We start from the raw sequence: 21,645 nt of genomic DNA, 5'->3' as shown, positions 1-21,645 counted from the left end.
ACCAACCTTTGGAAGGTGGCAGGTGCATTTTTCAAACCAAAGGGCATCACCACAAATTGATAATGCCCACTAGGGGTAGAAAATGCTGTCTTGGATTTAGACTCCTCAGCTAACCTGATTTGCCAGTAGCCAGCTGTCAAGTCAAATGTGCTCAAATATTTGGCAGAAGCCAACTTGTCAATGAGCTCATCTGCCCTTGGAATAGGGTGTGCATCTGTCCTGGTGACAGCATTGAGTCCTCTGTAATCCACACAGAACCTCATCTCTCTCTTGCCATCTTTGGTGTGAGGTTTGGGGACCAGAACCACTGGGCTAGCCCAGGGGCTCCCTGAAGGCTCAATAACACCTAATTCCAGCATCTTTTGCACCTCAGTCTTTATACAGTCCCTGACGTGGTCAGGCTGCCTGTAAATCTTGCTCTTTACAGGAAGACTGTCACCAGTGTCCACCACATGTGTACACCAGTTAGTCTGACTGGGTGTCAATGAGAACATATGCCTGTATGCCTGTAGAACTTGTCTGCAGTCATGTTGCTGATGTTCAGTGAGGCTGCCACCTAAGGCCACACCATGAACTGAGCCATCCTCAGGGTTCTGAGTGAGCAGGTCTGGGAGAGGGTCACTCTCTTCCTCCTGTCCCTCATCTGTAGCCATGAGCAAGCCCATGTCTTCCCTGCTGACATATGCCTTCAATCTGTTAACATGGAGCACCCTGTGGGGGCTCCTGGGAGTTCCTAGGTCCACCAAGTAGGTAACCTCTCCCTTCTTCTCCAGAATTGTATGGGGTCCAGACCACTTGTCTTTGAGTGCTGCTGGGGCCACTGGCTCCAACACCCATACCTTCTGTCCAGGCTGAACCTCAACAAGGACAGCCTTTTGGTCATGCCAAGCTTTCTGTAATTCTTGGCTAGCCTCAAGGTTTTTGGATGCCTTTTCCATGTACTCTGCCATCCTGGAGCGGAGACCAAGTACATAGTCCACTATGTCTTGCTTAGGCTTTTTGAGAGGTAACTCCCATTCTTCCTTCACCAGACACAGGGGTCCTCTTACAGGGTGCCCAAACAACAATTCAAAGGGGCTGAAGCCAACCCCCTTTTGAGGGACCTCTCTGTAAGCAAACAAAAGGCAGGGCAGTAGGATGTCTCATCTTCGCCTGAGCTTTTCAGGTAATCCTTTAATCATGCCCTTTAGGGTCTTGTTAAATCTCTCAACAAGCCCATTGCATTGTGGGTGATAAGGAGTGGTGAATTTGTAGTTGACACCACATTCCTTCCACATAGCTGTCAAATATCCTGACATGAAGTTGGCACCTCTATCAGATATTACCTCCTTAGGAAACCCCACTCTGGAGAAAACTCCAAGTAAGGCCCTGGCCACAACAGGAGCTGTTGTGGTCCTAAGTGGAATTGTCTCTGGGTACCTAGTGGCATGATCCACTACCACCAGTATGAATCTGTGCCCAGATGCTGTAGGGGGATCCATTGGACCTACAATATCAATCCCCACTCTTTCAAAGGGAACCCCCACCACAGGTAGTGGTATGAGGGGGGCCTTTGTTGTTCCACCTGCTTTACCACTGGCTTGGCAGGTTTCACAGGAGCGACAAAACTCCTTGGTGTCTTCAGACATGTGAGGCCAGTGAAATTGAGGGACAAGCCTGTCCCAGGTCTTGTTCTGGCCTAAGTGTCCTGCTAGAGGAATGTCATGCACTAAGGTGAGAAGGAAACCCCTAAATTGCAGAGGTATAACCAACCTCCTGGTTGCACCAGGCTTGGGGTCTCTACCCTCTGTGTAAAGGAGTCCTTCATCCCAATAAACTTTATGGGCACCTTCAGCATTCCCAGCAGCCTCAGCAGCAGCCTGCTGTCTGAGGGGTTCAAGAGAAGGACAGGTTAACTGAGCCTGCCCCAAGTCTGCCCTAGAAGGTCCCCCTGTCCCCAGAAACTCAACCTGGTCAGGTTCAAGTTCTTCAGAGACAGTTCCTTCAGGGGTCTCAAGATCAGTTTCCTGTGAAGCCTGATCCTCACTTGCAGGCAGTTGGGAAGGCACAGCCTTAACCCTCCTGTTCTTTCTCTTGGAAGGTGCTTGGTCCATTGTTCCAGGATCCAAGACCTGAGGTTCAGAGAGGCACTTTTTGGCCTGTGACCTGGTCACAGCAAGGACATGTGATGATATCCCTAACATCTCTGCATGAGTCATGTACTCAACTTCTGACTATAGAGAGTTCTCCAGGTCATTGCCCAACAAACATTCTACTGGGAGATCAGCACTAACCACAACTCTTTTTAGGCCAGTTACCCCTCCCCAAGAAAAGTTAACAAGTGCCACACTATGTGTAGTAGTGACATTGCTGGCATTGGTCACCAGGTAATTATCACCTGGCATGTACTGTCCAGGGTCCACGAAGTTAGGTGTCACCATAGTGACACTGGCACATGTGTCCCTGTAAGCTTGAGCCACTTTGTTGTTAATCAAAGGCGTCTGTCTGTATTTGCCCAGATTACTGGGACTTATGTCAGGGGTCAAATCTATGTCCCCTTCACAAATCAGAACAGCCTGAGTAAGGGTTCTGACTAGGTCAGAATCTCCTTCAGTTCCCAAGGTGATACCCACTACCCCCTTGGTTTGTGGACCAGCACTGCTAGCTGTACTAGTGGGTGCAGTTGCCTTGGGGGCTGCAGTGCTGGGGGCTCCACCCTTTTTACACTCACTTGTCCAGTGAGAGGTGTTTTTACAAGTTTTACACCAGGGTTTCTTCTGACCTTCTCTATTCTTCTTCTTGGAAGTTTGGGACCCACCCTCTTTATCAGTTTGGGGCCCTGTTGAAGACTTCTGGTCTTTAGCTTTCTGCTCCCCACCCTTCTGGTCTGTTTTCTTCTGGTCACCACCCTGGTTCTGGTTCTGGTTCTTTTGCTTAACTCTGGTTCTTACCCATTTATCTGCCCTCTTTCCCAATTCTTGGGGAGAGGTCAAATCTGAGTCAACCAAATGTTGATGCAACTGCTGGTTCTGACAATTATTTAAAATTTGTTCTCTCATCAGCAAATTATACAATCCTTCATAGTCTGTAACCTTGCTTCCCAGCAACCATCCCTCCAGAGCCTTAGTGGCACACTCAACAAATTCAGACCAGTCCTGAGTCTGTGTCTTCTGGGTATCTCTGAACATTAACCTGTACTGTTCAGTGGTTAAGCCTAACCCATCAATCAGAGCACTCTTCAGGACCAGGTAGTTTCTAGAATTCCCATCACTAACTGTGAGGAGTCTGTCTCGGCCTCTACCTTCAAAGGAGAGCCACAAGATTGCTGCCCACTGCTCCTGAGGGATCTGCTGTACTCTGCAGGCTCTCTCCATTGCAGTAATCCATTTATGGATATCATCCCCAGCTTTGTAGGGGGGCACAATCTTACTCAGGTTTCTGTAATCAAAAGACCTGTCTTTATCCTTGTGGATATTGCTGCCACCAGTGGGTTCTATTACCCCACTCTCTCTAGGCTGTCTTGCTCTAGCAAGTTTCTCCTTGGCCAGGGCAACCTCTAACTCTTGCCTTTGGATCCTAAGCTCAGCCTCTCTCATCTTGGCCTCATGTTCCCTTCTCTGAGGGCTAGTCATCTCCTTTCTGGAGTGACCATGAGAACCTCTAGAAGCATGGGAGTTGTCAGAGTCACCTGAGTGAGTCCTTCTCCTCCTAGGCTTCTGGTTAAGTCCACCTGGGGGTCTGAATGGGTTGTTACCTGATTCATTCCCAAGTAAGCTTAAGTTAGCCTGGTTCAGTCTACTGACCAGCACCTGACTATTTCTGTCATCATCTGACTCACTGCTTTCCACCTCTTCCTCTTCTTCCTCTTCCTCCTCCTCTTCATCTACCTGAAGAGCTCCAGTGATGGGGGCTTCCTCATCTACTAGGATGATAGGACCAGGGGTGTCTACAGTGTCATCCTCTGAAGGATGGCCTCCTTCAGCATCCCCTGTGGGGTTTGCCTTAGAGGGCTTTAGAGCCTCAGACTGGTCTAAGAGCTCTCTTAGGTGGTCTGTAGTAGGGGAAGGCCCTGTCTTCAGACCCCTTAAGACACAAAGCTGTCTTAATTCCTTAAAGGAAAAAATAGCAAATTTGGATGGTGCCCTTGGAGGGTCACTCTCAACAGGGATGTTCCCAGTGGAACCCTCTGCTCCAGACATTGCTCTAGTGTGGGTGGATGTGTTGCAATCTACCTACACTGGTGTTTACCTACTAAACCTATCTAGTAGTTGTAGCTAGGGTGTGCTACTCCCTTTGCTCTACAACAACTAAGTTCAGTAGAACTTAAGTATACTAGTCTTGTTTTATATGTACCTAGCAGGTACCTGTATGATCTTTCAAATGATAATCTCAAAGATTGTAATGGTAAAACAACAGCAAGCTCAGACCCCAATCCGCTGCTAACCAATGTGAGAAGTTGGCCTGGTATATAATGCTCACTAATTCTTAGTGATCACTTTGTACCATGCCAAGCAACCCTTATGATGATGGTTGTAATTCAACCTTATAGACCAGTTGTTCTAGTGGTAACGTGGACAAAGCAGTCTTAGGCTAAACTCTGAAAGGCATGTGAAGCCAGCTGTTATACCATACACAACCCCCTTGAATACCAAATGAAAGGGACACCACACAGATATACATTGAAAATATATATTGATTTATTAACTATAAAATCCCCTGGACTCTTTATGAGCACAGAAGCACAAGCGTTAAATCACAAGACAGTTTAAAATACACAAAAGTTGCACAAGATGGATGAGCCCTAGGGGCCACCTAAACCATATACTAAGAAAGTGGTATAAGAGATACCAATAGGAAAGGGAACAGGCCTAGGGCCTTGGGAATCGCTGGAGCTATTCGAGACTAGCAGTGACTAAGTCGGGAAAGGCCCGCGGGACTCGGGTGCAGTGTTCAAAGTGCACGCACTTTCCAATGCAAAGTCTATGGTGCGTAAAAAGTACAAAGTTAGAAAGTTAGGAACCTTCCGAGTGACCTATGGAGCTGAAACGTAAGACACAGGCCCTTGAGATGTGTACCAGTGCAGGAGCACCGGCGGAGCTGAGTTACCTCACCCACAGGAAGCAGGTGCACAGGGTCGAAGTAGTGTCGGGTTTCGTCACGCTGGTCGATGGTGCTTGGAGCTGAAGATGCTGCAGGCGGCTCGATGTGAAGAGTTCCGGTGGATCCAAGGGTGGATCTGAAGTGGTGAAGACCTGAAAGCAGAGGGGACACTGTTCAAAGTCACTAGCCAGTGACTACCGTGGAACCAGATTGGAACCAGGCGATGTTGGGTGCAAACAGGCGTTGTTGGGTAGCTTCTTTCTGCAGCCACGTGGATACCCGGGGTCGAGGACGTCCAGGAGTCAGTCACGAGCTGTCCCACGCAGGCTTTTCGCTGTTGGCCGTGTCGGCGACCTGATCGGAGCAAACAGGCCTTGGCTAATGCAAGCCACGCAGAAGTTGAAAGATGCTTAACACTCGGACCAGCAAGGTCAGAGCGAGTGATCCTTTTCACAGGAGCTTGGGTAGGTCTGGAGCAACCAGACCACTGTAAAAATTGTCGGTTTCGTCGCCAAGATGGCCGCTGACCACGTGGCTAGTGGCCGGGATGGCGCGTCAAGTGGCACAATGCAAATGGGCCCCACGCAAATCATGGAGATGCTGGAGGGCTCTTCTTTGATGCAAGGGCTGCTCGGTGGTGGGGGTTCTCAATCCCCAAAGCACAACGTCGAGGATGCCTCAGAAGCTGCGCAGTCAGCTTTTCGAGTGTCTTCCAAGAGGTCCGGTCCCACGTCACTCGGTGCCTCCACGGGTCCCTTCTTTGCAGGGACTGTGGATCGGACTCGGAGAGGTCTGGGAGTCTGGTTCTTGTTGGGCTCTGGGCTCTGGCTCCGGCGGGAGGCGGCGGCAAAGCAGATGTCGAGTTGCTGGTTGGTGCCTGTGTTCACAGGGTGGCCACTCCTAGGCCACAAGGGAGATTCTCTTCAGTCTTCTGAGCAGCAGAATGTCGAAGTCCAGTCTTCTTCTGTATTTCAAGTTGATTCAGGATGATCTGCTGTGCAATAGCACTGCTCCCACTCTTATTCCCAATCTGAGGGGTGGATCACCTACTAGGTCCCTCCTCTGGGAGGAACCAGGAAGGGGGGCGGTTACACCCCCTTTCCTTTGTCCAGTTCCGCGCCAAGCCTGGGTCTGGAAAGTCCCAGGACCGGTTTGGACTGGCCTATGCACGGGGACACCTTGTGTGCCCCGGGCATGTCTGATTCTATTCAGCCCTGTCCTACCCAATACACAAAACCCTGTCTGGGGTGGTGCTCGCACCTCCCAAGGCAGGAAACCCTTTGTACAGGCCACCATCTGCCGAGTTTCGGTCAGCAGCAGGAGGCCAGACTCGTGTCTGTGGTGGCAGCATCCATTTTGTGATGCTGAGGCTCTGTTTAACTTTAACCGGGGTTAAGGCTACACACATGTCGTGTCCCTCTAGAAGGGTGGAATGCTATCCCCGTCAACAGAACTGTCGAGGGGATAGTATTCCAATTCGTATGACACCTTACTCGACATGTTTCGATAAAGCCAAACCAAAGATAGCATTTAACCGCGAGGATTATAATTCACTTAAGAGTATATGGTATGGCAATATCCCGGAACAGCTTAGGGAGTGGTTCCCGACAGCTGCAGACAGGCTCAGCTCATGCTAGAGCACCATCTCACATATTTCCAAGCACTCTGCCTCCCGGATTGATGAGGCCTTCCATAGGAGTGGCTGATAGGAACATATGTGTCCAGTTTAGGGTTAGGCACAGACATACTGTACCTAAGTAAGAGGTGATTACACCAACTTACCCCAGCTGAGTGATCAGCCAGTTGTGTCAAATATGGAGGCCAGGCCAGGGGTGGCACAATACATCCTGCAGCCCCTGGTAGGCCTTGGATACACCTATGCCCTGGGTACCTATGGTACACTGTTACAGGGGCCTATAAGGTGAACCAGTTCCAATTCGTAATGCACCTAAAGTGCACTGGCAGTAATTTAGAGAGAGAACATTAGGCTGGGGGTCTGATTAGCAGGCCCACAGCCACATTAAGTCATAAACCAGTGAAGCAAAAAGCAAAAATTTGGGGTGACCATAGGATAGCAGACCCTACTCTCCTACAAGGAACGTTATAGTTAGTTGGATACTTCACTCGTACGAAACCAGATAAATTCGGCCGTTATAGTTAGTTGAGCTAACTATAACTTGCGCCCCTGCAATGCACTGCTGATGACATCATATTACATCATTCATGACATAGTCAGTGACATCACTAATGTCATCACTGATGACATCTCAAATGTATATATATATATATATATATATATATATATATATATATATATATATACATATATATATATATATATATATATATATATATATATATATATATATATATATATATATATATATATATATATATATATTCTTGTCCACAGCGCGTAGTCACCGCTATGCAAATGCACTTTCCTTCGATAGACAAACAATCACTTCAGTTACTCTTTTGCGCTTTTCAATTCAGTTTATTCTTTCAAATGCAGCATCGTGATTTCAGACAAAGGAAAAAAATACAACGCGTTTCGGCGAAACACTCGCCTTGGTCACCCGCTGTGGACAAGAATTTGGACACAGGGTTACCTCTGCCCCTGAAATGCACCGCTGTCTTGGTGTCCAGGCACCTATGGGGAGGATGTGAACCATATATATATATATATATATATATATATATATATATATATATATATATATATATATATATATATATATATATATATATATATGTCTTAGAAAATGCATATGCTAGATTAAATTACAAGGTGCAAGCTTTGTAAAATTGACAATATGTGGCTATTTCAGACAATGCTCGACTTTCGCAAAATGCCTCCAAGAGGAAAATATATTATTGAGAGAATATATTTTTAGAAATGTTCTGCAATAATGTGTTTATACAGATAGTAAAACTAAAAGAACCATTGTTATGATGATGAACAGTAACAATGTAACATTTCATATTTAATATTATTTGTGAGCCATCAAAGAAATGAGATTTATTTGTGTTACGAAATCTAAAAATCGATGTGGTGCTCCTTGAATAAAATGACAATATGTTTTCACTCTCTATGGTCAAGTGATCAGGAGGTGGGTGTGCACTTTGTAGCATTTAAAAACAATTTATTTGGCCGTGGCCCGCATCCGAAACGCGTCATACACTGAAAAGAATGGTCAAGAAATTAACATCTTGCCTAAGATTCCTGTGGTCCGTCTCCTTCTTCGCCATTTGGAGGTTGTGGGACAATACGTATGTTGATATATATATATTTATATATATATATATATATATATATATATATATATATATATATATATATATATATATATATATATATATATATATATATATATATATGTATATATATATATATATGTATATATATATATATATATATATATATATATATATTTGAAGAACTCCACACCACTTCCAGCAAGCAATCCTGCAACGCCAGCGAGAGAAGGAGACGGACCACAGAATCAGGTGCAGTGATTTTATTTTGCACAGAACAGCTACGCGTTTCAGGCTTTCACGAGCCCTTGCTCAATTTCATCTGTCCCTACACACTCATTTTGTCAAGTGAGATCTCATCCATCACCTGACACCTTATGTCTTCACTGGTGTGGTGATATCTTTCTAAGTGGTGCTCCTGTCATACCGCAATTGACTCTGCGTCTGTGCTGCAATATACTACATTTTTGTTGAACTTCGCTGTGTCAAATTGGCCAATAATGGCGGAGGAATAGTCATACAAGACATTCTCGATTACTGCACAGAGATTCTCATTAAACTAAATGACATGATATGCTACGAATGTAAGGTAAAATAAATGTGGCCACCCTTATGTTTCGTGATCACTATGATAAATGGAATGATTTGTGAACTTGTGTCAGTAAAGGTTTGTAAGTATGACTGGCACAGATAACTTCACAGCTGTCCTCAAACAAGGAAAGACACTGATTGCTTGTCTTTTCCACAGTTCCACTGATCTGGAGACGGTTGTTTACATACAGTTGAGTCTAAGAGGCCTTATTTTATGTTTATCAGACACACATTCTAAGTAATTGAAACACTGTTTTTGCCTTATAGATATATTCAGTCTTCGTTTGGCACACTTTAGGATATGCCACTACTCGAGTTAGCTAACATATGAGTCTAAGAGGTCCTTTCTGATTTATATTAGACACAACTTTTAACTAACCTTTCAATAACTTAAACACTGTTCTTTGCCCCATTGATGAGAGACGTATACAATCTTCATTGTGCAAACCTCAGCCTGTGTTACCACTCGATTGAAACACTTGAAACAATTGTTACCACTCGAATTCCGAGTTTTTACTTGTGTGGTGAGCCTAATTATATAATTTTCGTTATACAATGTTTCACTATGTACCCATAACACCTCAGAGAAATACTTGTGTGTACCCTATAGCCTCACTGCTATAGATGCATGACTAGTGGCCACAGTGGCGTAACGAAACTTGAGTGGGCCCCCCTGCAAACTGCAGGGAGGCCCCCCCCCCACATTCTCCGTTCCATTCTGGAGCTCTCAGGCCAGCGACCCGCCATACTGCAAGGAATGCGGCGCTATTGTTATGCCACTGTCACCAATACAGCCGTTATAAGTAACACTGGATAGTGGAGTTAAAGGTTGGGCTTAGTCTTCCAGCAGGCTATCATACATGGTGGTCCATTCAAGTCAAGTCAAAGAATCTTTATTCGGTGATTAAAAAACACCATAAAAGCACACTCATATTTACATGTTAAAAAGTCATTAAACGTTTCAGGGTTCTTTGTACAGTGAATTAACAAAACATAAATACAACAATATAGCCATATTTAACACTTAAAAGTTAAAGTAAAAACATTTCAGTCTTCTCCTCTAGTAAGCCTTAAACGAAGTGCTACCTTGATAAAGTTCATAATACTACACAGTGTTAGGGGTTCCTCAGCTTTCTGTAAGAATACAAGTGCCTCCCTAGCGTGGACCAAATTAGCATTTTTCAAAATATTTACAAGGTATCTGCGTCTGGGCATTGAGTAAAAGGGGCAAAGTAAAACAAAATGAAGGGAGTCCTGCGGAGACCTGTTGTCGCAGCCGCAGGGCCCCTTCTGTTCTATTGATGTAGCAAACCCCGCTGGTGATGCCAACATAAATGGGAGAAGGTTCAATCTGAAACGGCACATCAGGAACCTATCCTGTGCATTGTACATGAGGAACAAGTATGGCTCCATACCTTCCACGCTCTTCACTAGGTGATGGGCCCTCACTGTCTTTTTGCACCCTTCAGCCTCATCTCTGCGTAGGTTTTTCCGCTCTAGAAAAATTCTCCCTACAAGGCTTGACTAGTTTATCCACACTGCACTGTTCATGGACAGAAAGAAGTCGATCCTTATTTTGGGACTTATGGCCAGTAATGGGAGAGACTCGAGTGTTTTCTCCCAAGTGGCGCTGTCAATAGGCAGGTAAAATGCTGTAATCTCTTTCAGGTCCTAAAGCCTCCAGTTTGAGTTCTCTCACCGCAACGGAACCCCAGCTGGTGCGGGAGAGAACTCAAACTGGAGGCTTTAGGACCTGAAAGAGATTACGGCATTTTACCTGCCTATTGACAGCGCCACTTGGGAGGAAACACTCGAACCTCTCCCATTACAGGCCATAAGTCCCAAAATAAGGATCAACCTCTTTCTGTCCATGAACAGTGCAGTGTGGATGAACTAGGAAAGCCTCTGTTATTGCAGGGCCAGAATTTTCTTTATGCTGAAACCTACAGAAATCACATTCGTAACGATAGGACGTGTACCATAGCACCTCGTCCCTTGATGCCTTGCCAAGTAAGAGCAGGGTGATTTATCAGACCCCCTGTCACGACAGATGACAAGAAAGGTCTTGAAAAAGGTGGAAATAATCTGTTTTAACCACCGAAACGCGTCGACGCCCAATCTCCAGTACAATTCAAGTCTCCATTACCAATGTTTATATATAAAATTTGTTGCAATAAAATATAGGTGCCAGCATCTGGGAGCCACGAATGTACAAACTGTATTTTACAATTCTTATGTTTTACAGTTTATGTCTGTCTTCTCAATTGTGCAGGTCATAATTGATTGTGTAATTTGTTCTGTTTTTTAACCATTGGCAAGGGAACTAGAATATGTCCAGTAGTGTTATTATTTGTTTTTAACCATTGATGCATAATACATGATGTTTACTCTATATATTTGTGGTTGTAGTAGAATTGAATTAATTGTGAACATTTAGGCTATGTTTTAGCTAAATCCTGTGATACTTTCAAGGGAATCCTTTCTTTGACTGGTTAGATAACCTCATTTCCTTTGAGTCTCTTAAGGGGTACCTCTTATTTACATAGTCTATCTCTCTCAGTCAGTCAGTCTCTCTCTGTCTGTCAGTCAGTCTCTGACAGTCTCTCTCAGTCAGTTTCTCCCAGTCAGTCAGTCTCTCTCTTTCAGTCAGCCAGTCTCTCTCTGTCAGACTCTCTCTGTGTCAGTCAGTCTCTCTCTCTGTCAGAGTCGCAGTCTCGCTCTCTCTCTCTGTCAGTCTCTCTCTCTCTCTCTCTCAATCAGTCTCTCTCAGTCAGTCAGTCTCTCTCTTAGTCAGTTTCTCTCTTAGTCAGTCTCTCTCTGTCAGTCCCTCTCTCTGTCAGTCTCTCTCAGTCAGTCTCTCCATCAGTCAGTCTCTCTCTCTCTCAATCAGTCTCTCTCAGTCAGTCAGTCAGTCTCTCTCTCTTAGTCAGTCAGTCTCTCTCTTAGTCACTCTCTCTCTTAGTCAGTCTCTCTCTTAGTCAGTCTCTCTCTGTCAGTCCCTCTCTCTGTCAGTCTCTCTCTCAGTCTCTCTCAATCAGTCCCTCTCTCAGTCAGTGCCCTTCCCTGTCAGTCCCTCTGTCAGACTTGGGCCTCTGAGTCCACAGGGCCTGAGCTCCTAAATGCATTTCCCGAAGGGTATGCCCTGTCGAGAATAAACAGAGTGGGGTGCGAGGGGTGGGGGGGCATTGGGAATTTTACATAAAACTTTAAGATGCCGGACTGAGCTTCTCCCATCACCTTTAGATTCCTTTCAGGCCAAGTACTTTGCTCTCTTTTCCTCCACTACGGTTTCTTTTTCTGGTATCCTGAATTATAGGCCCTAGGGCTGCTTTCAGTTATGATTTACTGAAAGTTCTGGAACCATACATTGATAGACCTAACATGACTATCCTTGGAGACTTTAATTTCCATTTGGAAAATAATAACTCTGCGGATACCGTCCTTTTGCTGGATTCCCTGGCCTCTTGTGGGCTGCTTCAAGGAGGAGGAAGTTCCACCCATTCTTCTGGACATACCTTGGACAGTGTCTTTAAAAACGACCCCAGGTTAGGCATAGGTCTCCCCCTCCCCTTGTCCTGGTCAGATCACATGGCCGTTCGACTTGAATTCACAGCCCCTCATTCTGTTGTTTCCACAGCAGATTCCAGCAAGTGGGAACTGAAAAGGAGCTTTAGGGGTGTAAACAACGAGTCTCTAGCCCCGCAGATGTCTAGTCTTATGCCCGCCTCAGCGAAGGATACTGACACAGCTGTCCTTGACCTTTATAACAGCATTACTTGGGCCCTAGACATCTTGGTTCCGATCAAGCAGCACTATTCCGCCAGGAAGCGACCCTCAGCACCCTGGTACTCAGATACCCTCAGGTTGCTAAGGCAGGGCTGCAGGAAGCAAGAGAGACTCTGGAGATCGCATCCTGACCCTAATGAAAAACATAAACATAAAAGCCTGCTCAAGGAGTATAAAGCTGCGGTGTTGGCGGAAAAGAAAGCACATTTCACTAAACTGACTGCCTCCCTCAGCTCTCCTAGGGAACTGTTTAAAATTGTTGATTCTCTGTCTGTCCTCCAGTCACCCGACCCCATAGTGGCAACCCAAGAATTGTGTGATCAGATTTCAACCTTTTTTCACGCTAAGATCACGAACATTCACTCAGGCTTAGTAGCCCTCAATTCAGACTTAGAGGCCTCTCCTGCCTCTCTCTTCTGAAGAACCGGTAAGGGCCCCCGGTAGCAACTTCGCTAACTTCCCCCCACTCACACTGGAGCAATTAAGTCTGCTTCTGGATAAACTTAAATCCGGATCTCCCCTTGATCCCTGTCCTTTGAAGACTCTCAAAGAGTGCAGGGAGGTATTGCTCCCTCCACTTTTGGAGGTGATCCACCTGGCAATTCACGAAGGTGTCTTTCCGACTTCATGGAAAATGGCCATAGTTAAGCCCCTCCTAAAGAAGGTCACCTTAGATCCTGGGACTTTGAAGAACTTTCGCCCAATCTCCTTACTTCCTGCCCCCTCGAAAATGCTTGAGGCCCATGTAAACTGCCACCTGAGTGCTTTTTTGGATAACTCCAGCCTTTTGGACTCCTCTCAGCATGGGTTCCGGAGGGCACATAGCACTGAGCCCGCCCTAACAGTGGTTACCAACAACATCCGCGCTAAGGTCGGCAGTGGCCAGACTACCCTTCTGGTCCTGCTCGACTTTACAGCTGCATTCGATACCCTGTCCCCCTCCATTTTGGCCATCCGCCTTAGGGAGATAGGAGTAGATGGACCATCACTCAGCCTCCCAACATAATTTCTCGATCACCGTAAACAGAGGGTCAAGCTGGGTGACTTTCTCTCCCCTATCAAGCCTGTGCAGTGTGGGGTTCCTCAGGGTTTGACCCTGAGCCCCACGCTTTTCAACATCTATGTGGCCCCGCTTGCCAGGCTTGTAAGATCGTTTGGACTGGAAGTCTTATCCTATGCTGATGACCCCCAGATTATGGTCTCCCTTTCGCAAACTGTAAACATCACGGCCTGAAATTTCAGGAACTGTATGGAAGCAGTTGCGGGTTGGTTGATAAAGAACTGCCTCAAATTAAACGGGGAGAAAACAGAAGTTCTTATATTTGGAGGCAAGCAGGAGATCTGGTCGATGGAGTGGTGGCCTTCAGCTCTTCGAGCCTGCCCCACGCCCTCCCAGTCTGCCCGCAACCTGGGTGTAATTTTTGACACCACGCTCTCCTTCGACAAGCAAGTCAGCAGGACAGTTTCAACCTGTTGTGGGGTCCTAAGAATCTTGAGAAAGATCGTACACTACCTTTCCACTAAGCCTCGAAAACAGGTTACGGCGGCCCTCATATCCACTAGGTTAGACTACTGCAAAGCATTATATTTAGGAATTAACAAAAGACTGGTCCAACGCCTTCAAATAGTGCAGAATGCAGCAGCCAGGTTCGTTGTTGACGCCCCTAGGCTATCATCAGGTTCCTCTATTAGGAAAAACTGCACTGGCTCCCCATGAAGGCCAGGATAAAGTTCAAGGTCCTATGTCTCACCCATGGCGCTGTGCATGGGTCTGGTGATGAAGACATTAGATCCCTTGTGTCCCTCTATGCTCCCGGTAGGGCACTTCGCTCAGCCAATAAAAACCTTCTTTCTGTTCCTTGAGTCTCCAAAGCCAGATGGGGCGGGAGGGCTTTTTTCTCCCTCGCCCCGAAAATGTGGAACACACTTCCGGCTGAGCTCAAGGCCCAAAATTCTTATCTTCATTTTCGAAAGGCACTGAAGACCTGGCTTTTCACAGAAGCCTACCCATAGCCGGCACACTTCTCCTCCTCTTTCAAACAGCCATACCATCTCTATGCGCATTGATGCCCATGGGCTAAGTTGCGCTATTTAAATCATCCCTCATTCACTCCATCGCTCACTTTCTCTCAGCCTCTCCCTCAGTCTCTCTCTCTCAAACAGTCAGTCTTCCAGACAGTCTCTCTCTCCCTCTGTCAGTCCTTCTGTCAGTCATTCTCTTTCTCTCGTAATCAGCCAGTCTCTCTCAGTCAGTCTCTCTCACTCTCAGTCAGTGACTCTCTCTGTCAGTCAATCTCTCTCTGTGAGTCTCTCTCTCTCAGTCAGTCTCTCTCTGTCAGTCAGTCTCTCTCTGTCGGTCAGTCTCTCTTTCTCTGTCAGTCTCTCAGTCTCTCTCTCTCTCTCTCTCTCTCTCTCTCTCTCTCTGACAGTCTCTGTCAGTCAGTCTATCTCTCTCCCAGCCAGTCTCTCTCTCCCAGTCAGTCAGTCTCTCTCAGTCAGTCATTCTCTCTCTACCTCAGTCAGTCAGTCTCTCTCTCTGTCAGTCAGTCTCTGTCAGTCAGTCAGCCTCTCTCAGTCAGTCAGTCTCTTTCACTCTGTGTCAGTCTCTCTCTCAGTCAGTCTCTCTCAGTCAGACTCTCTCGCAGTCAATCAGTCTATCTCTCTGTCAGTCACTATCTGCCTCTCTCTCTCAGTCTCTCTCTGTCAGTCAGTATCTCTCTACCTCAGTCAGTCAGTCTCTCTCTCTCTGTCAGTCAGTCTCACTCTCAATCAGTCTCTCTCTCTCTGTCAGTCAATCAGTCGCTCTCTTAGTCAGCCAGTCTCTCTCTCTCAGTCAGCTTCTCAGTCAGTCAGTCTCTCGGTCAGTCAGTATTCAGTCTCAGAGTCAGTCAGTCAGTCTCTGCTCTCTCTCCACTATCTCCACTCTCTCCAATCTCTCTTTCCATTCTCTCTCTTAACTCTGTCCACTCTATCTCCACTGTCTCTCTCTCCACTCTCTCTCCACTGTCTCTCCGCTATCTCTCTCCACTTTCTCTCTCTCTCTTCTATCGCTCCACTCTCTCACAATCTCACTTTCTCTCTCTCCACTCTCTCTCCACTGTCTCCCTCCACTGTCTCCCTCCACTCTCGCTCTCTCCTCTCCACTCTCTCTCCACTCTCTCTCTCCACCCTCTCCCCTTCTCTCTCTCTCTCTCTACTCTCTCTCCACTCTCTCTCTACTGTCTCTCTCCATTCTGTCTGTACTCTCTCCACTTTCTCTCTCTCCACTCTCCCCCTCTCTCTCTCCACTCTCTCTCTACTCTCTCTACTCTCTCTCTCTACTCTTTCTACTCTCTCTCCACTCTCTCTCCCTCCACTCTCTCCCTCCACTCTCTCTCTCCACTCTCTCTCTCTCTCCAATCTCTCCACTCTCTCCACTCTCTCTCTCCACTCTCTCTCTCCACTCTCTCTCTCTCTCCACTCTCTCTCTCTCCACTCTCTCTCTCTCTCTCCACTCTCTCCCACTCTCCCTCACAAAGTAGTGTGCGTTTCATGGGCGTCCGCAGAAATATTTCCAGGGGGGGCACATTTCTAACTTCATCACCATCCCCCTTGCACCCTTCTTCCCTCTGCCTTGCACCCTTGTCGCCCTCCCTCTTGCACCCTTCTCCCCCTCCCACTTGCACCCTTCTCCCCCTCCTCCTTGTACCCTACTCCTCCTCTGCCTTGCACCCTTTTCTACCTTGCACCCTTCTCCCCTCTGCCTTGCACCCTTCTCCCTTCTGCCTTGCACCCTTCTCGGCCCCCCCCTTTGCCCCTCCCTGCGGACGCCCATGGTGTGTTCTAACAAGAGTGCTTACCTGAGGGCACCATTTTGCTGCCTCATACATTCTCATATGAGCTTGGCCCTGGAGAATGCTCTCTCTGGGGGGCCCCACTCCCACCCTAGTTAGGGTCCCGAGCAGTGCTCTGTGCTGTCTCCTGCTCTTGCTCTCTGGGGCTGGGGCCCCACCCCATCGTGGTCCCTGTCTCTTCTCTTGTGGGGTGGGTTTTGCTTATGGAGAGGAGAGAGTGGGGGCCGGTCTCTGTGCTGCCTCAGAGGAGCAGTGGAGACTGCTGTCTCTGGGCCCCCACCCCCACCCTTGTCCCTGTCTCTTCTCTTCTCGTGTGGGGTGGGCTTTGCTTATGGAGAGGAGATAGTGGGGGCCGGGCTCTGTTCTGCCTCTGAGGAGCAGTGGAGACTGCTGTCTCTGGGGCCCCCACCCCCACCATTGTCCCTGTCTCTTCTCTTCTCTTGTGGGATGGGCTTTGCTTATGGAGAGGAAAGAGTTTGGGCCGGGCTCTGTGCTGCCTCAGAGGAGCAGTGGAGACTGCTGTCTCTGGGGCTCCCACCCCACCCTTGTCCCTGTCTCTTCTCTTCTCTTGTGGGGTGGGCTTTGGTTATGGAGAGGAGAAAGCGGGTCCGGGCTCTGTGCTGCCTCAGAGGAGCAGTGGAGACTGCTGTCTCTGGGGTCCCCACCCACACCCTTGTCCCGGGCCTGCCTCCGGCTCTGACTGAAGAGAAACAAAGTACAAAGTTGATACTTTGTTTCTCTTCAGTCAGAGGGAGCGGAGCGAGGGGCTCAGAGTAGGCTGCACCTGCTTCAGATGCAGAGGGAGAGAGGCTTGCTTTAGCGCAAGCCTCTCTCACAGCTCTCAGAAGAGCTGAGGGGCCTGGGCCCCCTTCATTAACTGTAGAGAGTGGGGGCCCCCCACACCGCTGGGGCTGCGGATGCGTTTGTTACGCCCCTGAGTGGCCACTGTTGTATTTAAGCAATCTCAAGTGCACTGAAATATGTAAGTGCCGGATACAAAACATTGTTTGTACATGTGAATTCACATATTCCATCTGGCTGACATTCACGGTTCAATTTGGAAATATAGTTCTTCACATATTGTCTCTTCCAACAAATTCTGGTGACACCATGCCTGATCACCTTTTAAAGATCTAACCTAACCACATGGATCTTTCAACAGTGTTGGTTGCTTACCCTAGCTGGCACGTTTACACCCGAAAAACATGATTAAATCAACTGAAATATATAGTAGACTGAACACAATATGCTTCTTTGCAACTTGCTAAATTGCATGCAAGCCATGGTGATGTTTCTCTAAAAGATTGGCACATACATCTCTGATTTTGGGTTCTTACCATACCTTATACTCTATCAGTAGAATTTATACACCTAAACTTTGCAATTTGATTGACACATGATTCTTTCATTTATAGGTATCTCATATGTACATTTTCCGTCCTGATGATGATTCTTTGCTAAATAATTGTGCATTGTGGGTCGAAATGTCAACAGTTACTACAGACTGTTTTTAAATTGATTTAGGAGTTAAACACTCCCATTGGGAGTGCTCATTTCAACATTCAAATATCCTTATCAGTCATATGTATATACTTGCATTTTGCAAAGCACCTTCTCACTATTCATTCACTTTCACTTTGGCTGTGCCATCACACCAATAGATGTACTTTGTTCTGAGTTTGTGTCTCTGAAATCAAAAAATATAGTTCTTGTCGAAAGCAAAACACTTTCATTGGGAATTGCCAAATTCACCTTATTTGTGAGGTTTTTTTGTAATTATTACTGTTGAAGTCAAGGGCTCATCTTCCCCCATAGGAACCACTTGTGCCTTTATTAATTGTCCTATTAATCATTTCTATGGGCCTGCAGGCCCATAGGAATGAATGGGAATTGCATGTGCAATTTGAGAGTACCAAATAGGTACTCGCAAAATGCGCATGCAATTTCAAGGGTGCAAGAGGGCCAAAAAGCCTCCCTGGTGCACCCCCAAAATGTGCATGTGTGCACATGGGGCGCACACACATGCCCTAAGGGCATGTCTGTACACCACATGGCACTTTGAAAAATGCACTTTTGTGCATTTTTCAACGTTTTTGTAAATTACCATAAATTTTCAGTTGATGGTAATTTGCGTTTCCTAAATGCAAAGTCGCATTTAGGACATGGTTGTTCCTTTCCAAAAAGGGAATTGCAATTTGCGATTCCCTAAACGCATTCGCAATTTAGGTAATCGCAAAATTTGCTATTACCTAAATTGCGAATTTGCATTTGTATTGATGCATCCCAAATGCAAAAATACCGGTCGCAAAGGAGCCGATTCTGTGAATCGGCCTGTTTGTGATCGGTAGTTGCTACGATGCATGTGCCCCATAATTCCCAAAGCAGGAATATGTTTCTGTAACACAAAAACGAACAACCCTGATGGCCAGTGAGCTTTCTCCCAGCATATGGTGGTATTTTTATTTACCTTTGGGACCATGAGCTCTCCGCTCTGTGCATGATTGGAACGATGATCTGAAGTAATTTCACTGAAGACCCCAACTCTGTAAGACGGTCACTACAATGTTTCCATGAGTGGAGCCGGGAGGCTCTGCTGGTGGAAACACGAAAGTCCACCCAACTCTAAATAGAGCCAGTGGACGGTTAGTTTAGCAGACAGAGTACTCCACCAGATTTGTACCGGAGTACGCTGTCTACCAAACTCCAAATCATCCCGTAAGTTTCTTCCATAATATTTAGCCCTTGACATAGCTGAGTGAGTTAAGGACTTGCTGCAGGGATCTCTGTTTATGCTGTAGGTTAGTGGTGAGCATGCAAAAAAAAAATAAAGCTATGTAAAACCACAATTGCACTGTTTGTAAATCATGTTTCAAAATATATAGCTTTGTCTCTCTATTTTTGTTGCAGGATAAGGGCACTGAAGATCTGCTACAGGATTGTTTGCACCAACGAATTTGAATTTGTGATTTATTTGTCTATTTTAATGAACATCTTTCCAGTTGTACTATATTTTATATCAGATCTGAAAGAGATTTATGAAGATGAACTACAATCTGTGAACGTCTTCTTCATGTTATTTTACACTATAGAAACAGGCATGAAGGTATGAACAAACATGCTGTTTTCTATGCTTTTTTCCAGTATTTCGTTCTTAAAATGCATTTTAAATATATGTATTGTTCTAATTAAGATCTTCATTAACAGTCATACACCCTGGATAAGTTTGCCCTTCTACTACATCATGGAGGACTGGAGCGCTCTTCCATTGAGCGTAATTATGTGAGTGGCGGGTCCTCTGCTGCTTTGTTTCCGGTGCAGCCTTTGTCGTGTGTTTTCTTTTTGTTTTTATATTTATTTGTAGGGGTGCCCCGGTGTCAACCGGGATACCCTGATTCCCCTTTAAGATAGGAGGCAGCTGTGGGAGCCAGTGGCGTAACGAAAGTTGAGGGGGCCCCCCCTGCAAGGTACATGGAGGGGCCCCCTCCTGATTTAATCTGGAGTGCTCAGTCCTGAGTACTGTGCTAAGGGGGCCCCCCTGCAGCTCGACCCCCACCCCCCTCCCCGGACTGCAGGGTCTTATGTTATGCCTCTGGTTTTATTTCACCCTGTAAAATAAGATGAGAACTTGGGGGATAGAAAATATTTTAGCTGATTACATCCTGGTCCACTAGAATTATGTAGCAGGGGAGTGCCAATTGTGCAGTAGCGTTGACAATATTATGCAGCAAGTAAAGGAAAATATGCAATGTAATGCGGCACGTGTGATAGCATTACTTCATTATTTTGTCTGGGCATTGGTTGCACCTCATTAGTACCAGTTTAACACCCAAATATAGCAATAAGTAACAGAACGGTAACCAGTCAACCTTTGTGAATGGTCTTCCACTGCACAGCAGCACATGATGCTGTGTTTTTACTAACTTTTGAACAGTTTGAGCTAGAATTTTTTTTTGTTAAAATCTGCAGATTATGCAGCAGACAATAGATTATGTGGCAAATGCGGCAAATCCATAATTATGAAAAAATGCTGAAGCTGCACAACCACATAATTCCAGTGACCCTGATTAAAGTCTGCTGCTGATGTGGGGTGGGTGGGGTTGCTAGCTCAGATTTTGGCAGCAGGTTGGTGGGAGAATCTCTGTTGCAGCGTGAGACTCTCTATTTTTTTTTTTACTCAAGCATGATTTTTTTCCCTTTCAGCCTCGTATAAGGCCAACTGCATAAACATTAAGTCAAGTGTGGTAGCATATATAACCTAAACATGAAAGAATAAACAAGCGGAACCGCTTGCCCTCTACGCACTGTTGCATTTCCAAAATATGGATACTGTATCAATACAACTTCCAAATCTGTTTAAACTCTACACATTTTTAGTAAATTAGTGAAACCACACCAATTTTTTAGTTTCAAAAAGAATGAATGTATTTGCACTTTTATATCAAACACACATTTTTTTTTTATCTCATGTACATAAATTCATAGGAAAAAACGAAAGGTTCATAAGTGAACAAGAGCATATGCTATTTTAGCAACACATCAATGTCAATATACATCATCTAACAAGTTCATGCCCTGCCCAATGCATTTCGGGCCACTTGGCCCTTCTTCAGGGGAGGTACCTGAAATGACATGAAAAACAAAAAAGACTCAATCACTATAGTGTGAAAGGTGATTCAATCATCAAGTTCATAGGTTGCCACAGTACTCTATAACATTATAAAGCTCTGGTGTGCAGAGATGTCCCTCTATATAAATGACAGTTTAATATGCACTCACTTGTGTGTATAAAGAGAAAGGCACGATGAAATAGCTTTCACAGAAAACAGGCATGTTGTGAAAATTCTTTCTGAAAAGACAAGGTGGTTGTAGTAAGTAAAATGAGCAAACATCTGACCCTAAAGTGTTAAGAAGCCACGAGATACTCCGTAACTACAAGACAACTTACTGAAAAAAGAAGAAATGCTAACCGGGTCCGAATCTTTACTGAAACTAAATTCAAACTAATGTACACCGCAACTGTTACTGTTGCTCCCACCGCTTCAGACCTAGAAACACAAAACGTAAAACGACACTTACAGCGTTGCCTCATTCCGTGCGC

General features: G+C 45.9%; 1 protein-coding gene across 1 annotated transcript in view; it reads left to right on the top strand.

Annotated features, from left to right (window-relative positions):
• Positions 1 to 21,645, top strand: part of LOC147733265 (sperm-specific sodium:proton exchanger-like) — a 4,638,748-nt gene that overhangs the window by 3,133,488 nt on the left and 1,483,615 nt on the right. Inside the window, exon 12 of the mRNA XM_086958943.1 lies at positions 19,455 to 19,650. Coding sequence (XP_086815069.1) covers positions 19,455 to 19,650 — 196 coding nt within the window. The remainder of the gene's footprint in view (positions 1 to 19,454; positions 19,651 to 21,645) is intronic.

This window comes from Lissotriton vulgaris, chromosome 2_1 (genome assembly GCF_964263255.1).
Source record: "Lissotriton vulgaris chromosome 2_1, aLisVul1.2, whole genome shotgun sequence".
Classification (NCBI taxonomy): Eukaryota; Metazoa; Chordata; class Amphibia; order Caudata; family Salamandridae; genus Lissotriton; species Lissotriton vulgaris.
The sequence above is the reverse complement of the archived record's forward strand: the minus strand, read 5'-3'. Positions and strand labels throughout refer to the sequence as shown.